The sequence below is a fragment of the Mesocricetus auratus genome, unplaced genomic scaffold (genome assembly GCF_017639785.1).
Source record: "Mesocricetus auratus isolate SY011 unplaced genomic scaffold, BCM_Maur_2.0 Super-Scaffold_100014, whole genome shotgun sequence".
Classification (NCBI taxonomy): domain Eukaryota; kingdom Metazoa; phylum Chordata; class Mammalia; order Rodentia; family Cricetidae; genus Mesocricetus; species Mesocricetus auratus.
Genome location: NW_024429197.1, coordinates 13,610,498 through 13,623,094, shown reverse-complemented (window position 1 = coordinate 13,623,094; position 12,597 = coordinate 13,610,498). Strand labels below are relative to the sequence as shown.

The window sequence follows — 12,597 nt, the reverse complement described above, 5'->3', positions numbered from 1 at the left end:
AGACATTTTTAAACTCCTGTGCAATTGTGATGTAAATGCTGTGTGACCCTCAGACAACATGGGCAGTGTCCCTACTTTCCCTCACCACCACCAGCAAACTCCAGCCTGGTTTAAATCATTCATGAGTAAGGCAGCTAGTGGTAACAGTGCCAGAGAAGGGGCCCGGGTGACTGTGTAGGCCGGGGATGCGGGCCTTCTCCATGTGGGCTCGGTAACCCTTATCTCCGAAGTCTTCATGGAGCTGTTGGGGGATAGTGCAAATCAGTCACCAAGATGCGGTCGCCAGAGCCCTCTGGCTTCAGGCCCTCACTAAATGCCCGAATGGCCTGGGACAGCCTAGAATTCCAGCGAGAACAGGCTGTGTGAGGTCAGCACCCACAGACCGGGGTCACAATGCAGCCCTCCCCTTCGACGCTGGGGCCCCAGCGAGCAGCAGACACCTGCCAGGCTCCGCCTGGACCGGAGCGTCCTCCCGCGGCCAGGGCTCGGGCAGTTGCTTCCAGCCTGGGACCGGCCTCGGCCTCCGGCAGGTAAGCCACGACACAGGAGGCGGCACGGGCAGGGAGCGCCCAGGGCCCCCAGCCGCCTGACCGCCACTCCCCGCGCAGAGTGCCCCGGGGCCTGGACATGAGTGCCCAGGAGACCCCACAGGGTCGAAGATTCCCCATTGAGGCCGGAGACTCCCCTGGCCTTGCCTCCGCCCCCGAGTCCCAGGACAGCCCGGAGCCTGTAGCTACGGATCATAACCCTGTCAGGTGAGGCCAATGCCCTGCCCCTCGGCCCCGCCCCATCGCCATCCCCAGGGCCCTACCCCAGAGGACCCCAGGTGCACCCCCGGGCACACTCCAACACTATGCGCCCCCTGTCGCCTGCCGCTTTCGCCAGGCCGCTCCGACGCTGCCCGGGCTGCCACTGTCTGACGCTGCTGCACGTGCCCATCGACGTCTACCTGGCCATGGGCGGGAGCCCTCGGGCCCGTGCCACCTGAGTGCGCCTGCGCACGCACGGCAGCTCCGCAGGAGCCGGGCAGGACGAGGCCAGCCGCGGGCCACCACGCTGAGGTCGCACGCGCCGAGCACGAGACAATGATGCACATTTTAAAATAAAAGAATGATGCACATTTTAATAAAGCACAGCATAAACTGTTCTTTCCACTCCGGGCTGGCCGTGTATGTGTATCCGTCGGATTGGGCCCACGGGCTGCTCTGCGCTAGCCAGTGTCACCCGGCTATCCCTTGGGCTGCCTCCTCCCTCAGACCAGCCTCCCTCTCAACCTGTAGGTCTCGACCATTTGAGGGCGAATGGTCCTTTCACAGGAGGTCGCTTAAGACCATAGAAAAGCAGGGAGATGGGGGAGCGCGCCTTCAATCCCAGCACTTGGGAGGCAAAAGCAGGCAGATCTCTGAGTTTGAGCCCAGCCTGATCTACAGTGCAAGTTCTAGGACAGCCTCCAAAGCATAACAAAGAAACCCTGTCTCGAAAAACCTAATAATGATGATGATGATGATGTATGATTGCGGGTCATCATAAAGTGGAGAAATGTATTAAAGGGTCACAGCATTAGGAAGGTTGAGAACCATGGCTCTAGCGGGTTGTCCCCCTCTTCCAAGGAATTCTTGCTACCCTTCACCCGCAGAATACTCCAGTTGTCAGTCTCCCCTTCCCTGTCCTGGGTTTCTCTGTGGGACACTGGCTGTTCACAGCAGCTCAGGAATGAAGCAAAGGAGGGAAAGATGAGTGGACAACGTAGAAAAAAATAAACACTGACCACAGCAAGTCTATGTAATTCTCCCAAACTAGAATTAGATTCAGCACTCTGCGGCCTCCTGACCTGCTGTAGAGGACCCCACCTATTTGGACCTTCGGTTTCAATTACGACTATGGGGGTTACTGACTGAGGAGAAAGTTATTTGAAAAACTTGATTTTTTTTAGATTTTAATTTAACTTTATGGATATGATTGTTTTAGCTGTATGCATGTGTGGGCACCACAGGTAAGCCACCTCCAATCACCGCCCACCTACCCACCTCACCTACCCACCCCACCTCTCCAGTCACCGCCCACCTACCCACCCCACCTCTCCAGTCACCGCCCACCTACCCACCCCACCTCCAGTCACCACCTCACCTACCCACCCCACCTCTCCAGTCACCGCCCACCTACCCACCCCACCTCTCCAGTCACCGCCCACCTACCCACCCCACCTCCAGTCACCACCTCACCTACCCACCCCACCTCTCCAGTCACCACCTCACCTACCCACCCCACCTCTCCAGTCACCGCCCACCTACCCACCCCACCTCTCCAGTCACCACCCACCCACCCCACCTCCAGTCACCGCCCACCTACCCACCCCACCGCCCACCCACCCACCCCCACTGCCCAAGATTTTTTTTTTGTTTTGTTTTTCGAGACAGGGTTTCTCTGTATTGTTTTCGAGGCTGTCGGTCCAGCCCAGCCTCGAACTCACAAGAGATCCGCCTGCCTCTGCCTCCCGAGTGCTGGGATTAAAGGCGTGCGCCACCACCGCTCGGCGCCCAAGATTTTTTTTATGACATGGCCTAGAACTTACTTTGTCTCTGAACTGGAGATGCACAGTACCCTGCTCCCTGGGTGCTGGGATTAAAGGTGTACACCACCATTCCTGGCCCCCCAATTTTTTTTATTATGTACATTGATGTTTTGCCATAGATGTCGGGTCCCTGGAAGTGGAATTGCAGACAGTTGTGAGCTGCCATGTGGATGCTGGGAATTGAACCCAGGTCCTCTGGAAGAACAATCAGTGCTCTTAATCACTGAGCCATCTCTCCAGCTGCCCCCCCCCCGTTTCTTTTTCTTTTTTTTTTCTTTTTTTCTTTTGTTTTTTTGAGACAGGGTTTCTCTGTCAAATTTTTTTCTGTCAAATTTCTTAATTACCTGTCTTATAGATGAGGAATTAAAGAACTTGCCCATGGTTTCTCAAATAATGGGTAATGCTGGAACAAACTACTATTCCATCTCACAATAAATGCCTTGAACACCCCCACCCCATAGCAGGAGCTGTGACAAAAAGGTTCCCAAGAAAGGAGCACATTTAAGTGGAACACATGCCAATTTTGATATTGTTATTCTATAGAAATAATGGTGATGATGGTAGTTATTCTGGATTTTTAGTTTAGGGTCTTTTTGGGGGGGTTGGTGTTTTGTTTTGTTTTGTTTGACAAAAATCTTACTTTGTGGGGGCTGGAGAGATGGCTCAGAGGTTAAGAGCACTGACTGCTCTTCCAGAGGTCTTGAGTTCAATTCCCAGCAACCACATGGTGGCTCACAACCATCTACAATTCAATCTGGTGTATATGTAATAAATAAATAAATCTTCTAAAAAATCTTACTTTGTAGCCCAGGCTGGCCTTTAACTTTGATCTCCTTGACTCAACTTCCCAAGTAAACTACAGGTATATGTCACTACATCAGGCCCTATAATCTGTTGTATTTTTTTCCTCTTTAAATATGAAGATATGTGGGACTAGAGAGATAGTTCAGTGGCTAAGAGCACTGGCTGCTCTTCCAGAGGTCCTGAGTTCAATTCCCAGGACCCACATGGTAGCTCACAACCATCTGTAATGAGATCTGGTGCCCTCTTCTGGCCTTCAGGAATACATGCAGAGGGAACACTGTATACAGAATAAATCAATCTTTTTGTTTTGTTTTGTTTTGTTTGTTTTTTGAGGCAGGGTTTCTCTGTGGCTTTGGAGGTTGTCCTGGAATCAGCTCTTGTAGACCAGGCTGGTCTCGAACTCACAGAGATCCACCTGCCTCTGCTTCCCGTGTGCTGGGATTAAAGGCATGCACCACCACCACCTGACTCAGAATAAATAAATCTTAAAAAAAAAGATATGAAGATATGTAACCCAAAGATCTAGTTTGATCAGCAGCCCCTTGAGACCTTGAGTAAATTTCTAAAGTTTCCCTGACCCACACGAGGTGGGGTGCGCTCCCTTGATAGACTACTTCAGACCCCATGGTCATCTGAAAAGGCAATTTAATTTTTGGTTTGTTTGTTTATAAACAATAAGAATAAAAACAAACCCAAACGGGGTCTAATGTAGCCTGATGTGACTTTAAGCTCACTAGGTAACCAAAGCTAGACATAGGCCTGTGCCAAAGCTTGTGCCACCACCAGTTTGATTTGTCACTGAGGGTACAGCCGGGGCCTTACACCTGTTAAGGAAGTGTTCTACCAACCCATCCTTTAAAAAATTTTTTTTTCAAGACTGGGTTTCTCTGGCTATCCTGGAACTAGCTCTGTAGACCAGGCTGGCCTCAAACTCAGAAATCTGCCTGCCTCTTCCTCCTAGTTGCTGTTAAATGGTTGTCTGTTTTTTCTTTTTTTAAAAGACTGATTTGTTTTTAGTGTATATGTATGGATGTTTTCTACCGTGCATATGTATCTGCTGCAAGCACTGTCAGCAGAGGTCAGCAGAGGGTCTTAGATCCCCTGGAACTGGAGGGACAGGCAGTTTGAGTCATTGCGTGGGTGTGGAGGATAGAGCCCAGGACCTCTGAGAGCAGCCAGAGCTCTTAACTGCCGAGTTGTCTTTCCAGCCCCTTCTTATTTTTTTAAGGCAGATTTTCTATGCAGGTCTCGAGCCTGGCATTCGACCACCTCCTACTACCTTCAGAGCTGGGATTACAGTGCACCACCACACCCAACTAAAGAACCTTTGTTGGTTTCCACTCAAGCTCTCCCAGGTGGTCCTTAAATGCTAGGCTCTGTGGACTCATCCAGCCCTGAAAGGCTGAATCCTTCCCGTTCTCTCTTTTTCCTCTCATCTCTGGTATTTCCTTCCCTGCCCCGCCCTTGTCTCAACCTTCATTTTCTTTTAAAAAGACCATAAAAATATACTAGACAAATAAAAAATGCTAAAAAACAAGAACAAAAAAAAAACCTATAACACAAGGATTTCCTGCCACCTCCTGTATGCTTGGTGTATAAGGGAGGCTGACTCCCAGCACTGACCTGACCAAGACCGACCATGGAGCTAACTAGTTCCAGAACGCCGGTGAGCCCGAGAAAGTAACATTCCAGGTGAAGCACTGTGGCAAAGGCTCTAAGGCAGGACGGTGGAAAGCAAGTTCAGAAATGTAAGATTTCACCCACTCAAGCCCAGGCCATGCGGAAAGTCCAGCCACTACAGAGGCTCAAGCGACAGACCAACAGAGAAAAGGTGCATCAAGGAAGCCTTGAGGCCCAAGCCCAGGAGTCTGAGCTTTGTTCTACAGACAACAGGCTAAGCCAGACTCCATTCTGCTCTGTTCCTTCCTCCTCCTAACCAGAAAAGCCTCCGGCTTCCACTCCTGTCCTGAGTTCAAGTCCTGTCTGTGCCACTCACTGTGTGACCTTGGGCTGATATCTAAGCCTCTCTGAGTTTCCATGTCCATATCTGGAAAAGGGGGTTATGTTCACCCTGCGAGGTTTTGGTAAGGTCCTATCGATATAGTACCAAACAGGAGGCTGGACTCAGCTAACCTTTGAAAAAGTGAGGCTGCATTGCTCCGACCTTTGATTTCAAGGGGCAGCAGAGAGTCAGGCAGCCAAGGATACTGTCACCAGTCTGTGGAGGGTTGGATCTGGAGCCTAGGGAAAACAGCTTCTAGAAAAATCCCTAGTTAGAAAAGCAGTGCTGCACGTTTCATCCTCAAGGGTAGAGCGGCCCAGAGACTATGGTACAGGACCCCCTGCTCCCAAGCCTTAGCCTCTGGGCCTGAGCAATGACAAGGGACCCAGAAAAAGATGTTTGAATTGCTGCCTTCCCTGACTTCTCTCTCAGATACCTTATTAGCTGGCCCCTCCCTAAGGGACCCCCTTTTAGAAGGAGGGGGCGAACTGAAGTACAGATGGACCCCCAGGTTTCCATGGAGACGGCAGGGAAAGGGTTGCTGTGTCACCATGGCAACAATTGACGTCAGCACTATTTCCCATCTCTTGATATGAGAGGGGGGCAGCCACCCCAACCACGAGCAGATCCCCCACAAAGCCTCCTCCCCTTGCTGAGCCAATCAACTGAAGGGTGGACAGACTTAATATAGCACAGGAGGTAAAAAGCACAGGCTCTGATGTCAGTCAAACCTCAGTTCAAATCCTTGCTCTGCCTCGTCCTGGCTATGTAACTCCTGAGCAGAGTCCTTAACCCCTTCCAGCCTGATAGGTGCAACCACCGGGGATATGCCAGCCTCCATCCGAGGGCTGCAGGAGGTGCAGGTCACGCATGGGACGAGGCCACGGGACGTGTGCAGTGACAGCTTCTGTCTTGGGATCCGTCAGAGAGTGGTGGCCTTGCAGATACCTAGAGGGGGCCCCAGGATGATCATGAACCAGACCCCAGGATGTGTGCTCTTGACGCAGTCAGTGCCAGTGGAATTTCCAGGCTCTGAGGAAACCACAGATGTCCCTTTCCCTGGAGCCCATCACATCCGGGCTCTGACCCAGCTTCCTCTTTGTCCTCCTCCCCTATGTCCTGTACTAAGCTTTGTCTGCAGCCTTCAGCTTCCTAAGCCTCCATCAGCTCCTATAAGAAAAAAAAAGAAAGATGAATGGGAGACCACAGGAAGACAGGGGGCCAACCCTGCACCAGGCAGGACAGATGGACAGCACAGGGAAACGGTGTTCCATGCCCACTGCCCCTTCCCACACCAATGGGGACTGAGCCTCAGCGGTACTCTGTTCCTGCCCCTTCCCTCAACCCCCAGTCCAGGCAAACATGTCCTGTTCAAGTTCCCCCAGTGCCGTTCTCAGTGAGACTTTGTCACCAACCATCCAGACTCTTCGATCAGTGCCCCGAGCACTTGCAACCTCCGCCTTGCTTGCGGCTTCAGCAGGCACCCCTTGAATCTCGCCAGTGGCTTTATGCATCCACATCCGATTCCAGGCAGACCCTCACAAAGCAATCTTCCCACCTTTGCTTTTCCTTTTCTCCTTTCTTTCTTTCTCCCCCACGCCCACAAGACGGGCTTTCTCTGTGAAGCCCTGGCTGGCTGTCCTGGAACTCACTCTGTAGAACAGGATGGCCTTGAACTCAGAGATGCCCCTGCCTTTGCCTCCTGAGTCCTAGGATTAATTAAACGTGTGCGCCACTATGCCCAGCCTACTTTGTAGTTTTTGTTTGTTTAATCTTCCAGGCACGTGTACCTTATGCTTGGAATGGCTCTCTCAGATCCCTGCTTACATCTTAACCAGTCTCTTCAGCACTAACTTCACACACAATGCTGGGATTGAAAAGGCATGAGCCACCAATGGCCGACTTGGGATTTTTTTTTTAACCTGCCTTTAACCCTAGCCCTGGGATAAGTAACAGGATCACTGAGACTTGCTGGCAGAGAGGGGCTCTTGTCTGAGGGGAATAAGGAAGAGTCCACAGGACAGAACACACAATGTCCTCCTCTGTCTTCTACCTAGAGTGTGTGTTCATGCACACACATACACAGATAATACTTTTTAAAAGGTAAGTGTGAGGTACATACTGTTAACCCCCGAACCTGTCTTTAGATAGACAGACAGATAGATAGACAGCAGAAAGACATAAACCAGTCACCTGTGCTTTATACATTTTTAAGATGCTTGCCTGGAGAGATGACTTGGCAGTTAAGAGCACTTGCTGCTCTTCCAGAGGTCCCAGGTTTTAATTCCCAGGACCAACACAGCAGCCTCAGTTACAGGAGACCCAACATCTTCTTTTGGCCTCCTTGGGCACCTGGAAAACGAGTAGAGCACAGACATACATTCAGGGGAAACACCACATACAGTGTATAAATGAGTAAGAAGAAGAAAAAAGAGCTGGAGAGATGGCTCAGAGGTTAAGAGCACTAACTACTCTTCCAGAGAACCTGGGTTCAGTTCCCAGCACCCATATACCACATAACAGCTAACTTGTCTGTCATTCTAAGATGTGGCACTCTCCCACAAACACACATGCAGGCAAAACACCAATGCACATAAAATAAATTATTTTTTTAAAAACGAAGAAACCAGCCAGGGAGGCAGAGGCAAGCGGATATCTGTGAGTTCCAGGCCAGCCTAGTCTATAGGGTGAGTTCCAGGACAGCCAGAGCTGTAACACAGAGAAACATCAAATGCCCCCCTCAGCTACAGAAACAGGAGAAGAAGGAGGAGGAGAAGAGGAAGAAGAAGAAGAAGAAGAAGAAGAAGAAGAAGAAGAAGAAGAAGAAGAAGAAGAAGAAGAAGAAGAAGAAGAAGAAGAAGAAGAAGAAGAAAGGAACCAAGCCTTGGCTTCTGGTTCAAGCAAGTATTTCTATAGTATTTCTATGGAGGCCTGACTGCTGTGAGGTGGGAGCATGGCTGATCTCACACTCTGCCGGAAGCCTCTAGAAGGCAGGTAGGGGTGGGGAAGAGGCCAGCTTGAAAGATAGCAGGGTCTCTGACACGCATACAAAGTATGGGAACCTAGGCTCCGGCTCTCCCACACCCAGGAATGTCACAGAGGTGGTAACAAGATCACAAACCTGCCACACAGCAAAAGCTGCTAAGATAGCAGGAAAAGGAGGGCACAGTGTCCCCGAAACAAGGGCCCCATCTCAAGTGGGAGGGAGGTTCTGTGTGAGTGTCCACTCAGCCACCACTGCGGGGTCAAGTCAGATAAAGACTCCATGCATCCGTTGGATTTAGCAACAAGAAGGTCAGGGATGGCCTTGAGGAGCTGTTCCCATGGAACGGTACGGGAGGAAACCAGATTGCCAAGTCCACTGCTTCAAGAATGCTGGCCTGTAGGGAGCTGGAGAAGGGAGGGGGACAGGAAGGCTTTCTGTTCTCTCAGAGATAGGCAAACCAGAGCCTGTTTGCTGATGGGAAGGTGCCTTCCGGAGGTAGAGGCTGAAAGGAAGGGTAATACAGTGAGATTGGTAGACGCAGGCTGTCGGGAAGAGAAAAGAGCTCTCTAAATATGGCTACACGATTGGGGAGGGGCCAAGTCAGGGCTTGTCCTGGACTCTGGGGCCGCAATACAACTGCCCACTCTCTCCCGAAGTCTGTGTGAGTCACTACAGCACTAACTAGAAGCCCAAATTGGCAGTGTGGGGTAGGGAGCTAGGCCAGGACATTCCTTCTCCAGATCTCCAGGTCAAGGAACTAGGCCCAGCCTGGTCACAGAGGCCTGAGCACCATGCTTGGACCAGGACAAAGGCACACAGTCCTCTGTCACCCCTCTGTTTTTTACTGTCCTTCTCCAAACCTCAGTTTCTTCTTCAGCTAAAGGGATGAATTAGAACAGATGGAGAATTTTTAATGATTTGAGTAGTGGTGAAGGGAAGTATCACGGAGTCTACCTCTTCAACTTCATGTGTTTGTAACTATATAGACAGAAAAGGCCTTTGCGACGTGGGTCCCTGTGAGCACCGCACCTGGGGTGTGGGAATAGAGACTGGAGGCCTCTGGGTAGAGTGAGGGGGTTCTCTCTTTCCAGCGCTCCACCGGCCCTGCCTTTAGGCCCTGGGCCTAAAGGGCTTGGTGGTCATATCTTGGGAGAATCTGAAGAGACTGGTGAGGATTAGGTCCCACCAAAGATCAACGCAGACCCAATACCCTCTGCCAGCTGATGCCCAAAGCAGTGAGCCCGAGGAACTATGGGTTTACAGTGTCCCCCTCCACACCTAGGCGGGTATTAAATATTCCAACACCGGGTCAAGAGAACTGGACACTACTCCGTGGTGAATTTTCTTGTCCCGTTGAGGGACATGTTGCTGGATAAAACACCTTGACCTGGTAATGGGTCTGGGGTTTGGAATGAGGTGCCCAGGTCCTTGGGATGAGGCAGGTTGGGGTTGGGGAAGCCGGGACTTCCAGTCCCCCTCTAAGTCCCTATCTCTCTAAGTCGACTATATTGATCTCGACCAGTGAGAGAACTTCTGGGTTGTACTCTCCCAAAGTGACCAATCCCGCAATGCATGGACCTGAAGTATATTTCTGGGGCCGGTCTCAGCCTGGGCAACTACTGACTGAGCATTGCCCCGAGCGCAAGAGGCTGTTCTGCCCCGGCCACCCGCCTAGCCCTACCCGCCATCGGTGCACCGGCCCACTGGCTAAGGTGCCCAAGCCGAGGAGGCACCAGGGAGGGGGGGTAGGGGCTCTCAGGAAAGTAGCCAAGGCCTGGGCGGGGCCGGGCTCTCGGGGAAGGAGGCGGGGCCGGACCGGGGCGGAGCCCTCGAAGAAGTCGCCGGGCCTGGGCAGGGAGCTGGGGCCCTCGGGGCAGGGAGCGGGGCCCTTCTGGGGATCCGAGCTCTTGGGGAAGGGCGTGGCCTGAGTTGGCTTTGCGTTCTCGGGGAAAAGGGGTGGGGCTAGATTAGGGGGCGGGACCGAGAGAGGAGGTCTTAGGCGGGCAGCCTGGTTCCCACCGTGTCTGCCCCGCTCCAGGCCCCTCCAGATGGAAAAAACGGTGGAGGAACGTTAACTACCAGTTCCTAGGCCAGAGGAAGACATTGGGTTTCTCTGCGCCCGCCAGGGCGGAGTGAGGGTGAGGGGCGGGGCTTGGGCGGGGCTAGGACAGGGGTGGGGGAGGGCTAGGCAGGAAAGAAGTTCCAGCCTCTGTAGCTTTGGCCTTTACGGCACCGAGATTTAAAAAGTATCTTTACCTGACCACTCGCCTTTAACCCCAGCATTAGGGAGGCAGAGGGTAATTTTTTTTTGAGAAGTAGGTGGGAGCCACATCCTGTGTGTGGAGGTCAAAGGACCACCTGCGGGAATCAGTTCTCTCCTTCCGCCATGTGGATTTTGGGGATTGAATTTAAGTCGTCAAACTTGTCGGCAAATGCCCTTACCTTCTGAGCCGTCTTTCCCGCACACGAACATTTTATTTAAAGATCGGCAAATACGGCTACACTGAAATGTCTGTTCACCAAAGAAGGGGCTCAAAACAGCTAAAGGGCTGGAGAGATGGCTCGGCATTTAACAGAACTTGCTGCTCTTCCAGAGGATCCGAATTTAGTTCCCAATAAGCATGTTTACTGATCTCACGCTCTTGTAACTGTAGCTCTAAAGGATCCTACACTCTCTTCTGACCCCTGGGAGCATCTTCACCCTAGTGTCACACACACTCAGATACACATATACCCATTCTTTTTTTTTTTAAAGATTTATTTATTTATTACATACAGTATTCTGCCTACGTGCCAGAAGAGGACACCAGATTGAATTGTAGATGGTTGTGAGCCACCATGTGGTTGCTGGGAATTGAACTCAGGACCCCTGGAAGAGCAGTCAGTGCTCTTAACCTCTGAGCCATCTCTCCAGCCCCACATATACCCATTCTTTAAAAAATAAAAGAGCCCGGCCCAGCGTGGTGGCATAAGCTTTTAATTCCAGCATGCCTTGAGACAGAGGTAAGCATATTTCTGAATTCCAGGCCAGCCTGGTCTACAGAGTGAGTTCCAGGACTGCCATGGCTATACAGAAGTACCATCTCCAAAAATAAAGAGTCCCAAACATAATGCCAGCTGCGTGCCTACCACAAGGGGTTTTGGGACCAAGATACCCTCAACTGTTATCTAGGTAGGCCCAGAATAAGAGTGATTTCATCCCAGGGCCCAGTAGGCAAAATAAATGGCCAAAGAAATGAGTAGCTCAGAGTTGGCCAGAAGGACGCTGTGGAGGCGATCCTCGTGTGTCTGTGTGTGTGTGTGTGTGTGTGTGTGTGTGTGTCTATGTCTGTGTGTGTCTGTGTGTCTATGTCTGTGTGTGTGTCTGTGTGTATGTGTGTCTGTGTGTATGTGTGTCTGTGTGTGTGTGTCTGTGTGTGTCTGTGTGTGTCTGTGTGTGTCTGTGTGTCTATGTCTGTGTGTGTGTCTGTGTGTATGTGTGTCTGTGTGTGTGTGTGTCTGTGTGTGTCTGTGTGTGTCTGTGTGTGTCTGTGTGTGTCTGTGTCTGTGTGTGTGTCTGTGTGTCTATGTCTGTGTGTGTGTCTGTGTGTGTGTCTGTGTGTCTGTGTGTCTGTGTGTCTGTGTGTCTGTGTGTCTGTGTGTCTGTGTGTATGTGTGTCTGTGTGTGTGCTTCGTATTTCAGCGCAGCCCCGAAGCCTGTGTATCTAACTGCCTCTGGTCTCTACGTCCACTTCTGTATCAGTCCTGTTTTGGCAGCCTATCAGGTTGTTGTTTTTTCTTCTCTTAGTTCTTGGTCATCACACTGGTGAGACAGTTGAGGTCCCTGTTCCCCTAGAGCTTGTGCTCCTCTGGGAAACAGGCCATAAACAGGTATGAGAGATAAGCAACCTGTGTTGTGTTTGAGAACAGGGATGGGTCAGGTGCTGCTTCATGCAGGAGGGGCAGGGACCATTTGCTCACAGGTCTAGACAGTGTCTGACACATATTGGACTCAGTAAAGTCAAATGAGTGCATCAGTTGGTCAGGGAGTTGTGTCAGCTTGAAGGTTGAGGGCATCAGCCATTAGTTGGTGACATAGCTGTGGCATAGCCTGTATCCTATGGCTCTGCTCCTGTCTGCCTTCTCTGTGATCTCAGGGGACATGGATTGGGTTTCAAAGGCCCCAGAGGGTCCCTAGGACAACTGCCCAGATGATTTACTCCAGCAAAAGACTGCCTAGTCAGACGGACCTGA

At 51.3% G+C, this 12,597-nt stretch overlaps 1 protein-coding gene across 1 annotated transcript; it reads left to right on the top strand.

Moving 5' to 3' along the window:
* Window positions 1-211: 211 nt before the first annotated feature.
* On the top strand, window positions 212-1,154 carry Fam229a (family with sequence similarity 229 member A). The gene is made up of 3 exons (XM_005079491.4): window positions 212-530; window positions 609-755; window positions 886-1,154. Exons 1-3 carry the CDS (start codon window positions 394-396, stop codon window positions 986-988), a joined length of 387 nt encoding a protein of 128 aa, XP_005079548.1. The 5' UTR covers window positions 212-393; the 3' UTR covers window positions 989-1,154.
* Window positions 1,155-12,597: the final 11,443 nt, after the last annotated feature.

What these genes read in the sequence shown, in the direction of transcription:
- Fam229a (XM_005079491.4), top strand. Translation starts at nt 394, where the DNA reads ATGCAGCCCTCCCCTTCGACGCTGGGGCCCCAGCGAGCAGCAGACACC. An exon ending in CCGGCCTCGGCCTCCGGCAG is followed by an intron (nt 531 to 608) that starts GTAAGCCACGAC and finishes CTCCCCGCGCAG; the next exon opens with AGTGCCCCGGGGCCTGGACA. An exon ending in ACGGATCATAACCCTGTCAG is followed by an intron (nt 756 to 885) that starts GTGAGGCCAATG and finishes CGCTTTCGCCAG; the next exon opens with GCCGCTCCGACGCTGCCCGG.